General features: G+C 45.5%; 1 protein-coding gene across 5 annotated transcripts in view; it reads right to left on the bottom strand.

Moving 5' to 3' along the window:
- The window catches only part of LOC109491175, a 79,614-nt gene that overhangs the window by 2,725 nt on the left and 54,587 nt on the right, over nucleotides 1-22,302 (bottom strand). For 2 of the 5 annotated variants that reach the window (XM_034656350.1, XM_034656352.1), the window contains exons 1-3: nucleotides 21,591-22,147; nucleotides 6,671-6,734; nucleotides 6,492-6,579 (exon numbers count right to left, since the gene is read on the bottom strand). In XM_034656350.1, the coding sequence (XP_034512241.1) occupies nucleotides 6,492-6,579; nucleotides 6,671-6,734; nucleotides 21,591-21,778 (340 nt within the window). In that variant the 5' untranslated portion in view covers nucleotides 21,779-22,147. Of the gene's footprint in view, nucleotides 1-3,242; nucleotides 5,568-6,491; nucleotides 6,580-6,670; nucleotides 6,735-21,590; nucleotides 22,148-22,302 lie in introns of those variants that run through there. The other 3 variants (XR_004624099.1, XR_002144508.2, XM_034656343.1) reach the window with 2 other exon arrangements.

Genomic DNA, 22,302 nt, shown 5'->3' with positions numbered 1-22,302 from the left:
CTGGAGATAAGCCTTCAGGAAACGCCCTTGGATCAAGAGCACTTGGGAAGGGAAGGGCCAGATGGGGCAGCGGGAGGAGTCTCGCTATAATACAGTTTCAATGAAGACCTCAGGCAACCCTGTGGGGAGATCAGAGCTGAGCTGGTCTATGGGGACAAGAGGGCTCACCGGACGCTGGCTGCTCTGAGACAGGGCTGGGTCTTTGGGCAAGGCAGCTTTCTTGAGGGAGACCAGTTTCCAAAGAAGGCTGGTGGCTGAGAGCTGTCAGCAGACAACCTTCCCAGCAGCTGGGGGAAAAAGTTCTCCAGTCCTGAAGGGGAAGTCAGGATCCATATGACCTTCTGCTCCCTGGGGAAGCCACCTACCACTTGGTGAAGGGGAGCCCCTGCCTGACCTGGAGACGGCCCCCAGGAAATGTCTGTCTTTCTGGACTTGGTGCCTTTTTATGCTGGACTTCCATGATTTTTTCTCTCAAATGAGGGGCTTATATCAAGGTTGAAAATGGCAGCCTGTCCACTCAACTGGGCCCATAAATCTGGTTTGTTTTGGCCTACAGTGTTTTAAAATCTTGAAACTTCATTGCCAATATTCATAAATTGGGATTTCCCCCAAATTCCAGATTTCTGTTTTTTCTTAAAAAAGCAGAAGATAATAAAGAAAAGATAAAGCAGAATATCTGAACCCCTTCAAGGCACAGTCATTGGACATGTCACAAGCCCACCAGCGTGCAGAGATGCCCACCAGCATGCAGAGACCCCCACCAGGCCTCCAGCTCCTGTGAGCATCTGTTTGGACAACTGCTAGATTTTGAATAATATTCAATTATTTGAACATGGCTTCTAAGTTAACTTTCTTTTGTTTTTAATGTCGACAAATTAGATAACCTTTTATTAAACCCAAAATAAATGAATTTCTCAATTACACATACTTTGCTATGTACCGAATATGAATTTATCTATTTTTATTTTTATTTTATTTTAATCCTACTAGTGAATATGAATTTTAAAATGAGAAGAGGGGTGCCTAGGTGGCCCCATCTGTTAAGCATTGGCCTCATGGTTTCGACTCAGGTCATAATCTCTTGGGTCCTGGGATCGAGCCTGGCATCAGGTCCCAGGCTCAGGGGGGAGTCTGCTTGAAGATACTCTCCCTCTGCCCCTCCCCGCCACTCTTGTGCATGTGTGTGCACTCTCTCTCTCTAAAATAAATAAATCTTTATAAATAAGTAAATAAATAAATAAAATGAGAAGAAAAGAAATCAAGCCCAGTACAACACTCCCACATCCAGGAGAATCACCAAGTAATTGGTGTTCCTGGATATGGGTAACACTCATTCTTTTTTTTTTTTTTTTTAAAGATTTTATTTATTTATTCGACAGAGATAGAGACAGCCAGCGAGAGAGGGAGCACAAGCAGGGGGAGTGGGAGAGGAAGAAGCAGGCTCATAGCAGAGGAGCCTGATGTGGGGCTCGATCCCATGACGCCAGGATCACGCCCTGAGCCGAAGGCAGATGCCCAACCGCTGTGCCACCCAGGCGCCCCGGGTAACACTCATTCTTATGAAACCAACAGTGGTGACACTGTGACGTGTTATACAAGTAATTACACATTTGTAACAGATGGAGCTCTTTCATATAAATGAAGCATAAGAAATATCATTTAAAAAAATTGCTCCTTCACTGGGACGACTGGGTGGCTCAATTGATTGGGTGTTGGACTCCTGGTTTCAGCTCAGGACATGATCTCAGGATCGTGGGATCACCCCGTGACAGTCTCCATGCTCAGTGGGGTGTCTGCTGGAGATTCTCTCCCTCTCCCTCTGCCCCTCCCCCCACTCCCGCATACTCTCTCTCTAAAAATAAATAAGTACATCTTTATTTAAAAATAAAAATAAAATTACTCCTTCACTAAAGAGCACTGTATCTGCAAACCCAAGCTACTTAAGTGGCAAGTAGGAGTTTTGAGGTATTCCCTGGTAATTTCTGCTGAAATGCTATCTTATTCCAAATACTGGAGCCATTTTGATTTAGGCACACACTCCATCACTGACACAAAGGCTTCAGCATGATTCATCTTCACAGTAAGGACGCTCACTATGAAAACGGTATCCCTAGTAGAGGTTAGTTCTTGTAAAAGATACTCTGGGTGTCCTTCACTCTTTCCTCCTTGTTGATGGAACATGGATTTTACTCAGGTGGAACAGGTCCAACCCTGGCATAGCCCCAGGGGATGGATCATGATTGAGCCAAGTATGTCAAGGGTATCTTTTTCTTTTTTTTAAGATTTTATTTATTTATTTGAGAGAGAGCACAAGCAGGGGAAGTAGCAAAGGGAGAGAGAGAAGCAGGCTTCCCACTGAGCAGGGAGACCGATGCAGGACTGGATCCCAGGACTCTGAGTTCATGACCTGAGCCAAAGGCAGATGCTTAACCAACTGAGCCACCCAGGCGCCCCGCATGTCAAGGATATCAATCACATTCCATTTTCATGGATAGTTACATTTCCAGCTTCCCTTGCAGCTAACCTGTGGGGGTACTTCTGAAAAAGATAATTTGTTTCCTGATAAAAAGGGACAAGTGCAAGAAGGAGGCTTGTTGGTGCCACTCTTTCCCTTTCTTCCAGAGTCATCTTGAAAACATGAGGTAACAGTTAAAGGAGTGAAAAATCAGGTGAAATGAAAAACATAGTCTGGGGGCACCTGGGTGGTTCAGTTGGTTAGGTGTCTGTGTTTGGCTCAGGTCATAATCCCAGGGTTCTGGAACTGAGTCCCGCATTGGGTTCCCTGCGCAGTGAGGAGTCTGCTTCTTCTCCCTCTGACCCTCCACCCCGCGCTCTCTCTCTCTCTCACTTGCGTACTCTCTTTCTCTTAAAAAAAAGAAAAGAAAAATATAGTCTGGATCCTGGATAATACGGTTGATACCTGAGCCATCCCTGGAAATGCCTACTTCTAGCTTTTTGCTAAAACAGATTGTATTACCTAAACTGGTTTTAGTTAGATTTTCTATTATGAGCAGCTAAGAACATTTCCTTTTTTTTTTTTAAGATTATTTATTTATTTAATTATTTACTTATTTAATTGAGAGAGTGAGCGAGAGAGAGAGCACAAGCGGGGGGAGGGACAGAGGCAGAAGCAAACTCCCCACTAAGCAGCGCTCGGGATGCAGGACTCGATCCCAGGACCCCGGGATCATGACATGAGCTGAAGGCAGACGCCAAATCAACTAAGCCCCAGGAGCCCCAAGAACATTCCTAATTGATGAAGAGTTCCGGAGGGCAAAAAGCATTTAATGCAACAAGAAATAAGATATTTCCCTATAATTTGGAAAAAGGCCTTGCCCATAGTAACGATAATCCCTCAATAGAGCTGTCTGCTTGAACTTTATCCTATTAAGTGCACCTTTTCAACCCAGATCCTATTTAGCACACACTTCCTAGTTTCTCTGAAGTGTACTAGTGTCTGAGAACCTCATGTTTATCTAAGTAGCAAGTCCTTCCACTCATTTTAACTTAACCGCTGGACCACGCACTATTCCAGAATTTCTTATAACTCGGTGGAGCAGAGGGCACGGTCCATGCTGCCAGAGCATGGACCAAGATTCCACCATTTGTTATTTCTGATAATCCATTCCTCCCTTTTATTCTGTTTATTTCCATCCCTTCTTCACCTCACCCTTAACTCCAGCATCAGTTTCTAGCATCCCCAAACCTGCTTCCCTGAAGGCCACCAAGGCCATTCTAGTCAAATCTGAGGGTCTTACCCTGTTCCTCTCCACATGGGCACCGACGTTCAGGGCTTTCTGTGGGATTTGCCAAAGTCCAACCTCCTTCCTAGGGTCCTTTCCCACAGCCTTGCTCCTTCAGAGAACGAATCCATGCTTAGGGCTTTGGGCAGCCCCTCTTCCTTAGAGGGGTGAAAAAGTAGCACCTGGGGTAGACACCTGGGTGTCAGGCCATCCTTGACCTCTCCCTGGCTGGGAGGCCTTGCATGCATCACTGAACTTCTCTTCCCTTTAGCTGATTAACCTATGAAACAGCTGCTCTATGTATCCACAAGAGGCATGTTTTGGGGTGCTTGCCCAGGCCACAGCCTCTCCTTGGAGACCTGCTCCCACCGATGACCTAGGCAACAGTACATGTGCTATAAAATCCTATATGAACAGTTTACTGAACAGATGGGGAATGCCCAAGGAGAGCCAATACACTTGCTGGTCAGTGACCAAATGTATTCTCTCTTTCTCAGAAAGCTGAACAAAGAGACCCAGAGAATGTATTCTAAAAGGTGATGATACCAGGCTGGGGCGTTCATCTTTCCCACAGAGCGCAGCGATGAGTCATCAGACAATAGCAGGCTGCTGAGGAAAGCCAGACAGCCGTGCAGACAGACAGATACTGGGGCTGGAGACCATGTCTCTCTCCAGACCACTAGCAGGACTGAGTCTCCTCCTGTCACCTGATGGCTTCCAGATTCCCGAGGCTCAGCTGTTCTTTGTTTCTGCGAGGAGTCTTCTGATCCTTTTAGCTAAAAAGCCTTGACCAGTATAGAGTCTCACACAAAAGGGAGGAAAATAAGTAGCTAGAGTAGAACCAACTCATTTCGACGCCACAAAACATCGGCCTCCTTCATGAAACCACTTCGATGTTCCAACCGCTCCCAAGAGTCCGTTGAGTACTTTCTGAGCACTCACCGTAGGTTTAGCCTTGAAAGTCTGACCAGATTTGGGAAAGTGGAGGAAGGGAGGTAAGCAAAGTATGGGAGGAGGGGAGAAGTCAAGGAACAAAATGAAGGGGATGTTACCTAGAGTTGTCATTTTCTGTCTGCTTGACACATCTTCCTCTCCTTCTTCTTGCATGAGGAACCCTCTTTCTAAAGAGAACCCACTCTCTGCGATTGGACAAGAGCCCATCCTTCCTTCTAGGACCATCCCATGGGTGGGCTCATGCCCCTCACCAGTGCATTCCAATCTCTTCCTCACTGAATTAACTGAGGAGTGGGCTCATCAGATAGGATCACAGCCTTCGGCCAATCTGACTCTCCCCTTCAGTTGTGCTCTGGAACCCTTGGGGGAATGACATTCTCTATAGATCACGAGCCACAAAGAGAGTAAGCTGAGGGCTGTTTGGGGGATGGTCCTGGCCTCCACATGGAGAGATCGAGACCCAGAATGTGCCCTCAAGGAAAGCAGAGATCACAGATAAAGACAGAGCACAAAAGAGATCTAGATGATATCCTTTGGGTGCCTGAATCCAGCTATAGCTGAAGCCATTCCACACCCTTTGATTGCTTTATTGCTCAGCTTAAGCAATATTGCTCAGTTATAAGGTAACAATGCATCTTTTTTCCTTACAGTGGTTTGAGTTGAGATTACATTACTGGTCACAGAAGGAGGCTTGACAAGAATGGAAGGTAAAGGGGGAAGGTGGCAGCAGGGTCGGTGGATGCGCGGTCTTCAAGGGCTCTGCAAGCCAGGCAGGAAGTTTGCCTTCCCGGTTGTTGGTCAGAAAAGCTACTGTCATCTTCAGTTCTGATTCCTCTCTCTGGCAGGGAGGGGCACCACACGGATCCTTCCCTTTAATGGTAAGAAGAAGCTAACAGACCATTTCACTCCAAACCACTGATTTTATAAGTTTAGACAAAAGAGGCTATTAGTCCCAGAAAGCGCTGCTTTAATTATGGCGGCAGTGTGTTCCCTTCCTGCTCTTGACTCTGTTCTGCGCTGGCCTCCTGAATGCCCGATGTCAACGAGAAGTTACAGAGGTAGCCAGAGCAGGGCTGGCATGCCAGCCTTATTTCTTTTTTCTTAAGATTTATTTCTTTATTTTGGCAAGAGAGTGTGTATGCAAGCCGGGGGTGGGTGGGGGGTAGAGTGGAGGAAGCAGGGGGTAGTGGTGAGGGCAGAGGAGGAGAATCTCAAGCAGACTCGCCACTGAGCACGGAGCCCAGGGGGCTTGATCTCAGGACCCTGAGATCATGACCTGAGCCAAAATCAAGAGTCGGGCGCTCAACCCACCAAGCCACCCAGGCAGCCCAGCCTTGTTTCAACAGCACAGTTCGGTGTCACTGACCGGCCTCCCAGCCGCCAACACTTGCTAAGGTATATGGCACTTCCCGTAATTACAAGCGCAAAGGGAACTAAGGAAACGGAGAACCTTACTCCAGTGATTGCTCAACCTGGGCTGGATAAAGGATCTTCTGCCCTCCAGTAGAAGAGAAAGGGTAAAAAGGAAGGGAGAAGGAGGAGAAGGGGAGGTACAAGAAGGCAAGCAGCAGGGATACAGGAGGAGAGTGCCAGCACAGGCGGGAAGAGGACAGAGGAAAACACAGGGAGAAAAACGTGGAAAGCATCCGGAACACTGAGGCCAACACCCAGCAACTCCTGGCACACACACCCCCCCTCGCACCCCTCCCCCCGGGGAATCCACAGGCAGGACCAGCTACACATTTGTGGGGCTCAATAGAAAACCAAAATACAAAGGCCTTGTTTGACACTTACTAAGAATCTCAAGACAGTAACAGCCGAGCATTAAACCACATGTGGGGCCCGGGTCGCTGTGCAGCTGTCCCCATGAAGCTGGCGCAGCCTGTGTGGGAAGATGAAGGGAATCGGGATTTTCAGCCAGTGTTCCATAAGCTTCAGAGGTTCCGGGAACAAACGCGTCCTTCAGCTCCTACCTGGGAAGCCGGGAGCACGCCCCATTCTGGATTCACCAGGCACATGAACACCTCCACCGAAGCCCTGCTGAGAAAGAAACGTGCATAACTCCATTTAAACAAGCATTGCTCAGGGCGCCTGGCTGGACAGAGAGTGTGACTCTTGCTCTCAGGGTTGTGAGTTCGAGCCCCATGTTGGGTGTAGAGATTACTGAAAAATAATACCTTTAATTTTCTTTTTAATTTAAATTTTAAAAAGATTTTCTTTATTTGACAGAGAAAGAGAGCACAAGCAGGGGAAGTGGCAGACAGGCAGAGGGAGAAGCAGTCTCTTCACTGAGCAAGGAGCCCGATGTGGGGCTCGATCCCAGGACCCTGGGATCATGACCCAAGCCGAAGGCAGACGCTTAACTTACTGAGCCTCTCAGGTGTCCCAAAAATAAAATCTTTAGGGAAAAAACCCAAACAAGCGTTAATCAAATTTGCTTGACCACGGAAGCATTTTTCTTCCTAATTTTCCATATTAACATCCCACAGGAACCATTTTGCAAAATGCTTGAAGTAGTCGGTGATCTTGAGGTTCCTGGAGTCAGGGGGGGCTTCGGCAATCACCCATAGGAGCACCTCCTCTCCTGAGATTCGGTGCTCAAGAATCTGCTCCCGTGGCCAGCCCGGTGACAGCAATGGCTTTGTGCCAGATATGGGGCACTGTGGGGGGGGGGTTGCTGAGGGTGGAGCCCGAGCCGGAAGGGGGAGGATCGGAGTAGCCCTAGGAGTTTACTGTGGCTGCAAACCCGTAGGAGGTTCTCCAAGATGAGAGACAGCAACTCCTTTCCCCTCACCCTCAGGGGTAAAAAAGCCTTTGCTTTAATTTAAACACACTCAAAATGTTACCTCTTCACTAGTGTCTAATCTCCCCACAAATTTTTCAAAAGGAGCTCTGATACATATGTGGGCCAGGGACTTCTTGATTATAGTGAATAAACACAATGTTTATAGAAACCTTGCAATCTCAGATAATTGTATCCAAAGTGAATCATTGTATTTGGGGAGAATTTATGCCCAGAACAATGAGTTCTGATTCCTGATAAAGATCAGTTAACTTTCAATCTTGTTAAGAAGAACGAGGTTTAATGCAGAAGACACCGCTGGTCATCTTTTTGCTTCTCCATCTGCATGCAGTAGGGTAAAGTGAGGGATGGAGAAGCTCAAGGTTGGATCTCATTTCTGTCCCTTGCTTGCTTTGTTGCACTGGACAAGTCACTGAATTCTCCCCTCTGTACCTTTGTTTTCCCATCTGTGAATTGGGAATAACAGTAGTAAAGATCCTTCTAGCAATACAATAATGCATGAGAAAGCCCTCTAAAAAATCAAACTGCTTCAAGCTTTACTAAACTACCTCTAACTTCCCAATTACAAAATGTAGAGAGCCAAATTTCCATAGTGAGGCATGGACAGATGATTTGAAAATCAAAAAGAAATTTCAGTGGTTATAAAAACACTTACCGAGGATTCCCCTCATTGGCCATTTTGCTTGGGGGTTCAAACCATCACCAAATGCTATGGAATATGCTTCCTTTGGCTATTGTTAAAGTTACTTTGTACGAATCCTTTTGAACCTTTCAACTGGTCCCTAGCTAGGAATCGGTCCAGTGGGGACTCTCAGAGTGCATTGGTGACACCTGCTGGCTAGGGGTGGCATGACAAGCGTGTTCTACGAAGACAAAGGGGAGGGGGGTGGTCTGGGACCCCTAGGTTGGGAATCTGGGAAAGCTGGTCTGGAAAGGAATCTTCTAACCTGGATTCTTGATGCCCAAAGTGCGGTCCTTGGGCCAGCAGCACTGGCATCACTGGGAGCTTGTTGGAAATGTCGAATCAGACTGCATTTTTATGAGATACTCCGGGTGATCATATGTGCATTAGAGTGCATGAAACACGTTCTGGAAGACTTAATTTAGTCATTAAGGGTCAAAGGGCAATCCTAGAAGTAGAAAGCTACTTTAATTTCTTTAAGCTTAGTGGTAATGCTGTACCGGGTTCAAGCCCTTTGCCACATCAGTGAGTAAACTGAGGCCGTCCCTGCCCCCAACGACCCTGCTTTTCTTAATTCCATTTTTATTGTATTTCCTACTTATTCTCTCAAAGGCTTTTTTCCTTCCACAGGATCATTTTTACAATTTTATTTTATTTTTTATTTTTATTTATTTATTTTTTTTAAGATTTTATTTATTTGACAGAGATAGAGACAGCCAGCGAGAGAGGGAACACAAGCAGGGGGAGTGGGAGAGGAAGAAGCAGGCTCATAGTGGAGGAGCCTGATGTGGGGCTTGATCCCATAACGCCGGGATCACGCCCTGAGCCAAAGGCAGACGCTTAACCACTGTGCCACCCAGGCGCCCCTATTTTTTATTTTTAAAGATTTTATTTATTTATGTGACAGAGAGACAGCCAGCGAGAGAGGGAACACAGCAGGGAGAATGGGAGAGGAAGAAGCAGGCTCCCAGGGGAGGAGCCCGATGTGGGACTCGATTCTGGAACGCCAGAATCACACCCTGAGCTGAAGGCAGATGCTTTAACGACTACGCTACCCAGGCGCCCCCATTTTTACAATTTTAAAATAAAATGACCCAGAGAAACAGGATTCCCATGGCAGAAAATTTGTTTTAATGTCTTATTTTCTGAATTCCTGTCTTAGAGTTCCTTGGTGGTAAGCAAGAGAAATGAATTCTGGGGCATGTAAGCAACAAACAAAAAAAATACTTAAGTAAATAATACAATTCATTGGATGGATATGGTGGTAGCTTAGAAAACAAAGAAAAAGCCAAACAAGGAGGTCTTAGAAAGGACAGGAAGCAGGGCACTCCACAGGCTGGCATTCCCAGGCAACCTTTGGGACCCACCTGTGCCAAATGCTTTCTGTGTCATTGATCACTATGCAAATTCTCGGGACAGAGAGTCTGTTTGGCCTAGTTTGGTTCATGCTTGGCCCTTAGAGAAGGGCAGGGCATCTTGATTTCAAGACTCATCAAAAGAGTATCTGATGAGTGCGTCTGGGTTCAGCAGCTGCCACAGTCCGAGCCCATTGTGAGTGCTTGGGTGTGGGAATATCCATGCCATCCCAGTCGCTATACACTTTGACTATCAGCCCTGGAGAGGGGTGGATCCCCCAACGAAATCTAAGGTGTTTTAGCTGAAAAAGAAGGCGCGGATGATAGGCAGGCAAACCCGATGGGTGTTCTCTACACACACAGGTATATTGTGAAACAGACGGGCACCAAGGTACTGACTGGGGAGAATATAGGGAATGTATTTACTCTAAAACCCATGGACCTATTATTCCAGGACATATATGTTTGTAACCACACGATCGGAGTGTTCAGCAAAATCTTGATGATCTTTGGTTCTTTTTTTTTTTTTCAAGATTTTATTTATTTGAGAGAAAGAGAGAGAGCACAAGCAGTGGGAAGGGCAGAGGGAGAAGCAGACTCCCCACTAAGCAGGGAGCCTGATGCAGGACTTGATCCCAGGACCTCGGGATCATGACCTGAGCCGAAGGCAGACGTTCAACCAACTGACGCCCTGGCACCCCTAATGTTTGGTTCTTCAAGACAAATCTACTTTCTCCTACATCATCAGATTAACACAGAAATTACACAGTCCGAAGGGGCCTCTATCCTGCCAAGACTTCCGACATCGATCTCCCTTCCGACATTCTAACGTATTCACAGGAAATGTTATACAGATGGCGAGGGTCTTTCTTTTCTCTCTTTTTTTATAATAATTTTTTTTATTATGTTATATTAGTCACCATATAGCACATCCCCAGTTTTTTATGTAGTGTTCCATGATTCATTATTTGCGTATAACACCCAGTGCACCATGCAATACGTGCCCTCCTTAATACCCCACCAGCCTATCCCAATTCCCCACCCCCCTCCCCTCTGAAGCCCTCAGTTTGTTTCCCAGGGTCCATAGTCTCTCATGGTTCATTTCCCCTTCTTTAACCCCCCCTTCACTCTTCTCTTTCTTCTCCAACCGATCTTCCTATTTCTTATGTTCCATAAATGAGTGAAACCATATGATAATTGTCTTTCTCTGCTTGACTTATTTCACTTAGCATTATCTCCTCCAGTCCTGTCCATGCTGCTGCGAATGTTGGGTAATCATTCTTTTTGATGGCTGAGTAATATTCCATTATTTGTTTCCCGTGTATTGAGTTTGAGAAGTTCTTTGTAGATCTTGGATACTAATCTTTTATCTGGAGTGTCATTTGCAAATATCTTCTCCCATTCCATGGGCTGCCTCTTAGTTTTTTTGACTGTTTCCTTGGTTGTGCAGAAGCTTTTTATCTTGATGAAGTCCCACAAGTTCATTTTTTCTTTTGTTTCTCTTGCCTTTGGAGATAGGTCATGAAAATGCTGTGGCCGATATCATAGAGGTTGCTGCCTGTGTTCTCCTCTAGGATTTTGATGGATTCCTGTCTCACATCGAGGTCTTTCATCCATTTGGAGTTTATCTTTGTGTATGGTGTGAGAGAGTGGTCGAGTTTCATTCTTTTGCATGTAGCTTTCCAATTTTCCCAGCACCATTTATTGAAGAGACTGGCTTTTTTCCACTGGATATTTTTTCCTGCTTTGTCAAAGATTAGTTGCCCAAAGAGCTGAGGGTCCATTTCTGGGTTCTCTATTCTGTTCCATTGGTCTATGTGTCTGTTTTTGTGGCAGTGTCATGCTGTCTTTGTGATCACAGCTTTGTAGTATAGCTTGAAATAAGGTAACATGATGCCCCCAAGCTTTGTTTTTCCTTTTCAACAATTCCTTGGCAATTCGGGGCCTTTTCTGGTTCCACACAAATTTAAGGGCTGTTTGTTTCCTGATTAAAACACTTCAAAGTGTAGGGATAGAGGGTACATTCCACAGTTTCATAAAAACCATCTATGAAAAGCCTGCAGCGAATATCATTCTCAATGGGGAAAACCTGAAAGCCTTTCCCTTAAGATCAGGAACACGACAAGGATGCCCACTCTCGCCATTATTATTCAACATAGTACTAGGAGTCCTTGCAACAGCAATCAGACAACAAAAAAGGATAAAAGGTATCCAAATCGGCAAAGAAGAAGTCAAACTGTCTCTCTTTGCAGATGACATGATACTCTATTTGGAAAACCCAAAAGACTCCACCCCCAAACTACTAGAACTTATAGAGCAATTCAGTAATGTGGCGGGATACAAAATCAATGCTCAGAAATCAGTTGCATTTCTATACATGAACAATGTGACTAAAGAAAGAGAAATTAAGGAATCCATTCCATTTACAATAGCACCAAAAATCATACGTTATCTTGGAATTAACTTAACCAGAGACGTAAAGGATCTATATTCTAGAAACTACAAATCACTCTTGAAAGACATTGAAGAGGACACAAAAAGATGGAAAAATATTCCATGCTCATGGATCGGAAGAATAGTTAAAATGTCTATGCTACCCAGAGCAATCTACACTTTCAATGCCATCCCGATCAAAATACCAATGACATTTTTCTTTTCTCTTTTTTAAATAAGAGAAAATAAGAAAAGATGGTGTAGTTATGAAAAATCCCCTCTGTCATCAGAGACACGTCACAGTTCTCTGGGAAAATGTCACAGGGAATAAACAGCTGCAGTCCCATGGCAACATTCAACTGAACAATGCTCGGGGCTGAAAGATGTTCCTTTGTTAGAAATTCGTGCCTACAAAGGGATACCATCCACCGAGTTACTCACTGTTAATTATGGATAATAAAGTCAGTCTGCAGCCAGGGGGAATGAGTCTCAATCACATTAGCCTTTCTGCTTCCTTGGAGTTTTGCAAGGACTGACCAATGTCCTCACAGAGTGAAATGAATGAGCCCGTGTGTCACAGAGAGGACTCAGGGGCATACTAGTCACCTTACGAAGCCTTTAACCTGGAAGAAAGCATTTTCTTCTTTTTAAAGATTTATTTATTTATTTGAGAGAGTGAGAAAGAGTGTGCAAGTGTGGGGAGGGGCAGAGGGGGAGGGAGAAGCAGACTCCCCACTGAGCAGGGAGCCCCCATGTAGGGCTCGATCCCAGGACCCTGGAATCATGACCTGAGTCGAAGGCAGATGCTTCACCGACTGCGCCACTCAGGATATGCATCCTTGCATATTTTAAAAAGAAATCAATGCTTTCTCCCAGATTCTGGATGCACATTCGTTCTCTAGGAAGTGGTGGCAGGCACATATGATCACAGTCACCTGACTGAGATGGCTCAGTGTGGAGCAAAGGGCTGGGGTTCCCATCCTGGCTCTGTCGCCCTGTACCAGGGTGGACAAGGCCAGGAACTTGTCCCTCAGTTTCCCTGCTTGGACAATTAGGTGGCTGATTTCTGGTACACTCTCTAACGCAGCTCGAACAGAGGACCAGGATGTTGTGGTCAGTTGTGGACTCCAGGGGGCAGAAAAGGAAGTTAGAAAGAGTGACCAAAGTCACCACTTCTTTGTGTAATATATCTGGGCCTTCTCAGAAACTTTCATTGGGAATTTTCCTTTGGAAGTCCCATCTCTGGTCCATAGCGTCTGGGGAGCAGGTCCAGAAACTGAGTCCTAGGATTGAAAGCCAGAAACAAGAAAAAAGGATCCGAGAGTTTATCCTTTAAATACCAAATCTTTGATTAGGCCTCCTTCCACCACCTGTTCTTCCTTATCTGAACAGAGCGGTGGTAGTGAGGGCCCAAGCACCCGCCACAGTGCTTGTCCGGCCTGTCTGGCAGTGTCCATGCTGCGTGCTGAGAGGGCGGCTTACCAGGAGCTCAGAGGGATAAACGCTATCCCAGGCGATTGAATTAAGATTGGAAATATCTTGACAGGCTGGAATAATGCATGAAATCTAACATTTGAAATTTAATCAGGATAAATGTAATGTCTGGCCCATAGGTTCAGAATACCAAGTGCACAAAAACAGCTAATCTCATGAAAAAGGCCTAGAATGTTCAGTTCACTACAAGCTCAGTCTGCACCCAAACCGTCAACAGGATGATTCCCCGCATCCCCCGCCCCGCTGCTTCCCCTCACTGAAGCTGTCTCAGTGTGGGCTTTGCTGAAGGGGTGCCTGGGGAGCGGGGGGGGGGTGGGGCACAGGCAGTTAAGGTTCTGACTCTTGATCCCAGCTCGGGTCATGGTCTCAGGGTCGTGAGTTCAAGCCCCATGTTGGGCTCCATGCTGGGCGTGGAGCCTACTTAAAATAAACAAATAAATAAAATTCATCAAACCAAGAGAAGAAAACTCTGCACCATCCTCGGCTCTGTGCTGTTAACCACATCTGTGTATCAGTGTGACTCAGTGATAGGAAGAGAAACAGACGAGGCCGAGAGGGAAAGACAGACTCCAGGCAGGCAAGCTGTGACTATACGCTCACGAAAAAACGAGAACAAGGGAAATAATGTCTTAGTATTATTATTAACAGAGTTTTGACCCCATTACCCCCCCTCCCCCGAAAGTTCCTGAGTATCGTTGCGGATTCCCGGACCACAGTTCTGAAAACTACCACATTTTGGCTTCTCTGGCTTCAGGCATCTCATCTAAACAAAAGCAGGAAGGTGAGACAAGGTGAGCAGGCCACACTGTCTTCTTACCCAGAGAGGAAAAGCTTCCCTAGTGGGGCTGAACGGCCTTCTTCTGTGGCTCACTGGCCAGCCCTGAAACAGGATCTCAACCAGCTGTGGTCCAATATGAAAGCAAAGACCAAAACCCAACAGAGGTGTTTTGAAGTTTGGAAGGAAACAAAGACAATCCAGAGAACGGAGTAACAAATTTTAAATGCGTAATTACTTTCTTCAGAGAAGTAAGAGGGCAATATTGGGTCCCTAAAATAAGAACAATATACTATTAAAAATATTTTGCAGCTGAAATAAAAATTCAACCAATGGATTGAGAGATAAAATGGAGGAAATCTCCCAAAAAAAAAAAAAAAAACAACAAAGCAAGTAAACAGAAGAGATAAGATAAAAAAAAAATAGAGGGTAAATACACAAGGTGTAATCAGTCAGATGAGATAAATTGCACAAAGAAGTGAGAAAAAAGAAAATTACCATGGAAATAATTCAAGAAAATGCTCAAGAATTCGAGCATTCCAAGAATGGTTCAGCAATCGAGGGAATTGAGTTTCTGGGTTACAAGAGCCTACACTTGGCCAGCAGGAGGAAAACTTCGCAAGGCAGGTCCCGATGACACTCTGGGTTTGTGCAGATAGAGCAGAGAGAGAGGCATGGGGAGACAGGCAGAGAGAGACAGAGACAAATTCTGAGAGAGAGAGAAGTCAAACACAAAAAAAATTGGAGAGTTAAGTTGACTATGTGTAGAATGTTGGCTTGACAATAATTTGCCTTCAGAATTTTGAAGGGACTGTTTCGTTGTCTTCTTGCATCCCGATTTCTGTACGTGAGCTCTCTCTCTCTCAAAATCTCTCTCAAAAATCGCTCTCAGACGTTCTGTCTCTGTCTCTCAATCTCTCTCTCCATATACATAGCCTATTGGTTCTTATTGGTTCTGTTTCTCTGAGGGCCACGTAATAAATTGGGTGGGCGGGTTTCCATTACGACAGAGGAGAAGGGGAGGATTAAAAACTTCAGGAAGAGCAAAAACTTGTATAAGAAACGAAACATAGCCGTGGTGCACTACTTGGCTCAGCAATGACTGATATTTTGGATAATCATAACAAGTAAACTCTGAAACATTGATTTAACCCCAAATCATCATTGGAATGAGAAGAAAACGAGGAGCAGTAAATGCTTTCAAGGTGCTAAATGGTCTTCTTGTACATTAGGACCCCGCTATAGACTGAATATTTGTGTTGCCCCCAAATTCATACGTCAAAATCCTAACCTTCAATGTGACAGATAGTATTAGGTGAGGCCTTCTAAAGACTCTGCCCCGGGGTGTCTGGGTGGCTTGGTCAGCTAAACATCTCACTTCAGCTCAGGTCATGATCTCAGGGTCCTGGGGTCGAACCCTGGGTGGAGCTCTCCACTCAGTGGGGAGTCTCTTTCTCCCTCTGACCTCCCCCCTGTTCATGCTCTCTCTCAAATAAATATATAATCTTTTTTAAAAAAATGAAAAAAAAAAAGACTCTGCCATCATGAAATGGAGTAAATGCCCTTATAAAAGAGACCCCAGTGAGCTCCCCCTCCCTTCTGTCATGTGAGGTTAGAGTGAGCTGTCCGTGAACCAAGAAGCAGGTCCTCACCAGACACTGAACCTCTTGAATTTCCCAGCTTCCAGAACCCTCTGGGTGCTTTAAGCCACCCAGTCTGTGGTATTCTGTTACAGCAACCCTCATGGACTAAGACAGGCCCAACAGACAACACACATACACTGAGAACCGGAGTACGCTAGAGCTTGAAGAATCCCTTGCAGTCCAAATTGCTTGATTGAATCATTCTGTACAATGAGAAATGGCCTCAGAGACAAGCCACAAAACGAGTCAATAGTGGAGTTGGGATCAAAACCAGGTCTCTTGACTCCCTTCCCAAATTGCCTCCTCAAACCGGGATGCCAGGTTGTACCCCTGGGGGTGGGGGCACCTTCTCATTGTATTTCATGAAGATGCACAGTCGAGGGGACGCCAATCGCTAAGGAATACAATGCAGTTGGCGCCTCCTGGAGTTGGGCAGTGGTCCTGTGCCCAAAGAGAGCATTCAAGCCATGTCCAGGCATAATCATAAGAGCTCTTTTTAAAAATTTTTTTACTTACTTATTTATTATTTATGTATTTATTCATTTAAGTAATCACTATACCCAATGTGGGGCTCGAATGTATGACCCCCGAGATTAAGAGTCACGTGCCGTTCCTACTGAGCCACCCAGGCACCCCATCAAGAGCTCATTTTTTGAGACACTGACCCAAGTGGGTGATGTAGGCTGTGGCTGTGGAAACACCATTTCTCCATTTGCAGCTACGGGACTCATGTGGACTCGACCCCCAGATTCTGGCCTCAGCTTAACTCTGCTCTCAGGACTTCATTCCACTCATGAAGGGTCTGAAGAGGAGCTTCGCGCCCCTGGGAGGTTGTGTGGCCAAGGATGCCACCACGTTCCCCGAAGCAGCGTCTCCCTGTCCTGATGCCATCTTCCTTGCTGCGACCAACTGCTTTTCTCAGACTCGTAATTCGGTGCTGTAGGAAGTGAACACAGCAGTCAGCTCAGGAGCCTCGCTGTTGCCATGGGTTACATGAATTCAAAACTAAGGATGGAACCAAAACAGGCCCTTAAATATCAGCCCTTGAGTGGGAAGCTAAAAGAAGCGCTCGGACACCTTGAAAGAAATCAGGTGACGTCACGACAAGGGGCAGATGCCGACGAGGAACACGGCAGCAGCCCGCTGGATGGTTGCTGCCTGGAGCTGCAATTTGTTAACAGCTGCTAAAAATATTCGCTCTCTGTGGTGCTTGCAAGTCGTGGCAAATTCCCATAGAAAGAGCGTGAATGTCCGAGCTTCGGTCTTGCGCCGTCCAATATGGTAGCCGCTGGCCACACGTGGCGACTGAGCTCTGGAAACGTGGCTGGGCTGCACGGAGATGTGCTGGAAGTAAGAGGAGGGCTACAGTGGGGGAGGGGAATCAATGCCGCTCCTTCATCTCCTGTATCAAAATAAACTCCTGAGGGATTTAAAAAGATAAAAAGCCAAAGTGTACGTAGAACACCTAGGTGACTTTTGGATGGCTCAGGAGTGTGTAAGAATACAAGCAACAGGAGAAATCACAAAGAGAATGACAGATTTGGCTATAAAAAAATGAAAGCTTTAGACTTTTTTTTGACAAACATTAATTTTAAAAAGGATAAGAAGGGGCACCTGGGTGGCACAGTCGATTAAGCATCCGACACTTGGTTTTGGCTCAGGTCATGATCTCAGGGTGGTGAGATCGAACCCTGCCTCAGGCTCAGTGTGGAGTCTGCTTGAGGTTCTCTCTCCCTCTCCCTGCCCCTCCCACTTGTACGCTCTCTTGCTCTCAAATAAATTAATAAATCTTAAAAAATAAATAAATAAAAAAGCAAAAGAAATGACCTTCAGGCTAGGTAGGTTCTTTTGGAAACATTCTCTCTTAAAAATATTCTTTTAAATTGAAATATAATTGACATATAACATTGTATAAGTTTAAGGTACACAACCCGTTGATTTAACACATTTATTATACATCTTGCAATATGATTACCACCATAGTGTTACCTAACACCTGTATCACGTCGCATAATTATTTCTTTTTTGTGGTGGGAACAATTAAGATCAGGCTCTTAGCCACTTCGCAGTTTGTAATATAATATCGTTTATGACCATCATGCTGTGCATTAGATCTCCAAGACTTATTTATCTAGGCGTTGCAAATTTGTAAAAAGCTTCAGCTTTTATACCATTATAGGTATAAATATGATTTAAAACCATATAAAAATGGGAACTTATTTTCCAAAAGATCACATATGAAGTACAGAAAAAACTGGTGATGTTCTAATACCCCAGGAATGGAATGAACAAGTCCCATAGGAAATACAGATGGCTAATAAACATTTAAGGGTTTATTCCTACAAGTAATCAAAGGAAAGCAAATTAAAACTGCCATTAAAAGTTTAAAAAGTTAAATTAAGGCGAGTTGAAACACTGTTTATTATGATTCAAGTTAACAAACTTTTGTTTTTGATGGAAGTCATACATAGCTGATGGGAATGTAAACGGGGAAAAATTTCTAGAAAGCAACTTGCAAAATGCATCAAGAGACTAAAAGTCTTCTACTCTTTGACCTGGAAATTTCACTTCTAAGGAAATTAACAGACCGATTTATGTGCAAGGATGTCCATATGTTCACTGTTCATAATGGCAAAACTAACCGAAGCAGCTGGAAATATGCAAATAAATGATAATGCCACCATAAAAAAAAAAAAAAAGATGCTCTGTAAGCATAAAATGCACATTGGGTTTCAAAGACTTAGAATGAGGTCCCCTGCGTGGCTCAGTCGGTTGAGTGACCAACTCTTGATTTCGGCTCAGGTCATGATCTCAGGGTCGGGAGATCCTCTCCAGGCTGTGCGTGGAGTTTGCTTAAGATTCTCTCTCTCCTTGTCCCTCTGCCCACCTCCACCCCCACCCCTGCTTCTATTTGCATTCTCTCTCTCTCTCAAAAAACAAAACAAACAAAAAAACCCAAAGGCTTAGTATGAAAAAATAATGTAAAAAGATGACATTAATATTTTTAGATCAATTCTCTACAGTGGCCAATATACTGGGTTAAATATTGAGTTGTATAAAATATATCATTATATATTTGGTTATAATATCAGGTGAAATAAATTGGGTTAAATAACATGACTAAAACTGATTTCACCTCTTTTTTCGTGTGACTACTGAGAAGTTAAAATCCCACACGCAGCTGGCATTTGTGGCTCACGTTCTGTGGGGTAGAGCTGCTTTAGGACTGTGGGTAAATCCTCTTCTTAACCCCGTGTCCTTCCCAGTTGTCTCTCCCTTTCTCTTTCCTTCTCTACATTTTATACTCTTTCAACAGGAAACTAACTCACTTCTACCATTAAATGGGAAAAATAATAGCTAACATTTTAAAAAAAGATTTATTTATTTGAGAGAGAGAGAGAAAGAGAGACAGAGAGAGAGCAAGCGCATGCAGGGGAGGGAGGGACGGGGACAGAAACTCAGGCAGACTCCCCCAGGAGCACAGAGCCCGAGGCTTGATCTCTCCACCTGGAGATCACGACCTGAGCCAAAACCAAGAGTCAGAAGCTTAACCAACTGAGCCACCCAGGCGCCCCGCTCACATTTTTAAAAAGGCTCTACGTGCTAAGTGCTTTACCTGTCTTATGTCATATAATCCCCCCAGTGATCCTCTAAGGAGGTAACATTACTGACACCGAGCGGTTAAGCCAATAAGGTCATACAGCCAATAAGGAAAGGAGCTAGGATCCAAACCCCAGGTAGCCTGTCTCCCAAACCTGTCTGCTCTACATTGCATAAGAGAAATGGGAAATTGGGAAATGTTGAGAGAAACCTCTGGAACAATCGATCGTGTTTTCCCATTTGCACTGCCAGGACGCCCTGGGGAAGCCATTGAGGCTTAAAAGCTAATGGTGGGTTCCTGAAATGTGCTCATCAGTGCTGCGGATGGCATGATGTCTCCCGAGCTGGGTCCCTGCAGCTGGGACAGCACATTCCTGACGATTTCTTACACACTAGGAGCCTACTAAGGAGGCTTTTAGCTTTGGAAGATGTGAACAAGCGGGTTAGAATCAATAAAAAAGGATGTAGGGACTTCAAGTGGCATAGGACAAAGGAATCACCCAGTTGGGAGGGGCCGGGAATGCTGGGCTGAAAATTGGTGAACAGAAGGAGGTTAGAGGCATATTGTATATGATAAAAGATCCTCAGGTTTTCAGGAGGAAAATATGTAAGATGTGTGAACAATAAAACAACCAATATGGGGACGGTTGCATAAATTGGAATTTTAGAAAGAAAATTTAGCTGTTGACCTGGTGGACTGACACATCCAAGTGCCTTAAGCTGTGACCTCAAACCACTGTGCCGTGTCCAGCGGCAAAGTTGACTGCTTGTCGATTATTAGGAAAAATATTTAAGGGCCCAACATGGCAGACGATTTACTCTGTATGTGTTTTAAAGTGGACGGCAGTGTTTTTCCAATAATGAGCTCCCACTCCGGGCTGTCTCCCGTGCTTTAGAGAGCAGAGAGGAAAGGGTGGGGTCAATGTTAGCTCCGTGGCTGGTCCCCAGGGCTCCCTCACCTGTCTATAGCCTGAGATCCCGAAGGAATACATCCGTCCCTTGTTTCCAGGCAGAAATGAAGTTTGAGGGGCGCCTGGGTGGCACAGCGGTTAAGCGTCTGCCTTCGGCTCAGGGCGTGATCCCAGCGTTACGGGATCGAGCCCCACATCAGGCTCCTCTGCTGTGAGCCTGCTTCTTCCTCTCCCACTCCCCCTGCTTGTGTTCCCTCTCTCGCTGGCTGTCTCTATCTCTGTCAAATAAATAAATAAAATCTTTAAAAAAAAAAAAAGAAATGAAGTTTGAGAACAAATGGTTTAACAGATTATACAAGAGAATCAAAGGGATCGTGGTAGGTCAGATGATGGTCAGACAGCAGGAGGGGGAGAAGACAATACGCTCTTTCCAAATCCTGACCCAGAGGATCTCCAAGTACAATCAAATGAGCACAGTTTCATGTCACTTTTGGGGGGTTGGTTTTTAATGCAGTCATAGATAAATGGACCCAGGTGGTCCACCTGCAGAGTTGTAAGGATCAGAGAGAACATTTGGAGATCACCTAATTTGGGGCCTGACCTACAGCAAACCTCACTAATGGTAACTCTTACCTTCATTGTTGAAAATGAAAGGATCATGACCCGCCAGCTGCATTTGGTCCATCCACCTCCTTTGCCCCACTCCTCCCTGCCCCCACACTTCCCGGAAATCTCAGAGTCGACTCAGAGTAGCAAAGACCCTCCTCAGGTCCCAACCACTTTCTTCCACCCAGAGGTGGTAAGGGTCTTTATAGGTCTTTCTAGCTGATCTGAAGCCAGCTTTATGTTAAACCAAGCCCCTCTGCCCACCTGTCTTTATTCTCTTGCTTTGTGGAAGCCCAAATCCACTTTGACCTGGAGCTGACCCGAAAATTATTCTGCAGGCTCTCTGACAACCCAGGTCCATCCGATCCTGCGAGGTGGGGGAGGCCAGGTGTGGAACCCGCACAACCTCGGGTGGGAATGGAAATAGCTTTCTCTGCTCCCTCCCTCGGCCCTCAGTTTGCCCCAGCCCGTGGAATCCTGCCCCAGAGTCCCTACATTTCTCTGTGCTCTGATCTGCCGAGGGTGCAAGGAACAAAGGTTCTCCACCCTCTCTTTGGGGCTAGTAAGGCAGACAAGACGCCACCCACTCACCCTGTGGGGTGTCTCAAACGAGGTGTGTCTCCTGCCAAGTGGCTCTTCCTCTGTTGTTTTTTTTTTTTCCTCTCCAGGTCAGGTTGTGAAACACTTGCACTAACACAGACCCGGAGTCCAAGATCAAATGAACCAAAGCCAAGTTTGTAGCCATGGAAATGAACTATTGCATCAGAGGACTGCTGCATTCAGCTGAGGAAAGCCCTGGAGTCCTTGCTGCGGATGGCCACGTGGGGCTAGACAAGGACCCGGCAAAACAAAATTCGGGCACTGCCCCACGCCCTACCACCCACACAGAACTGCTGAAAGCCAGATTCATTTTGGGAGTGGGGACATTGTGATTCTACACAGTTCGAGTCCCTATATGTTCATGTGTGCTCAATGGCAGTTAACACTTGTTAAGCACTTGTCACGAACCAGCCACTGTCTTGAACGTTACATCTGCACTAAATCATTTTATCCTCATCGCCAACACATGGGGTAAAGACGCTTATGGTTCACCTTGTATGGACGAGCAGACAGAAGCTTGGAGGGTTAATCCGGGACCACAGAGCCAAAACAAGACAAAGCTGGGATTTGAACCCAATCTGTCCAATTGGAAGTCCAGCCTCCCAATCCCCAGCCCATACCACATCCTCCGCTATAAAGGCCGGCTCTGCTGCTGGGGGTTCACAGAAAAACCCTAGTGAGCTCCGCGGATCTTTACCGGAAC

Source organism: Ailuropoda melanoleuca, chromosome 1, assembly GCF_002007445.2.
Source record: "Ailuropoda melanoleuca isolate Jingjing chromosome 1, ASM200744v2, whole genome shotgun sequence".
NCBI lineage: Eukaryota > Metazoa > Chordata > Mammalia > Carnivora > Ursidae > Ailuropoda > Ailuropoda melanoleuca.
This window is presented reverse-complemented; position numbering and strand designations above follow the sequence as displayed.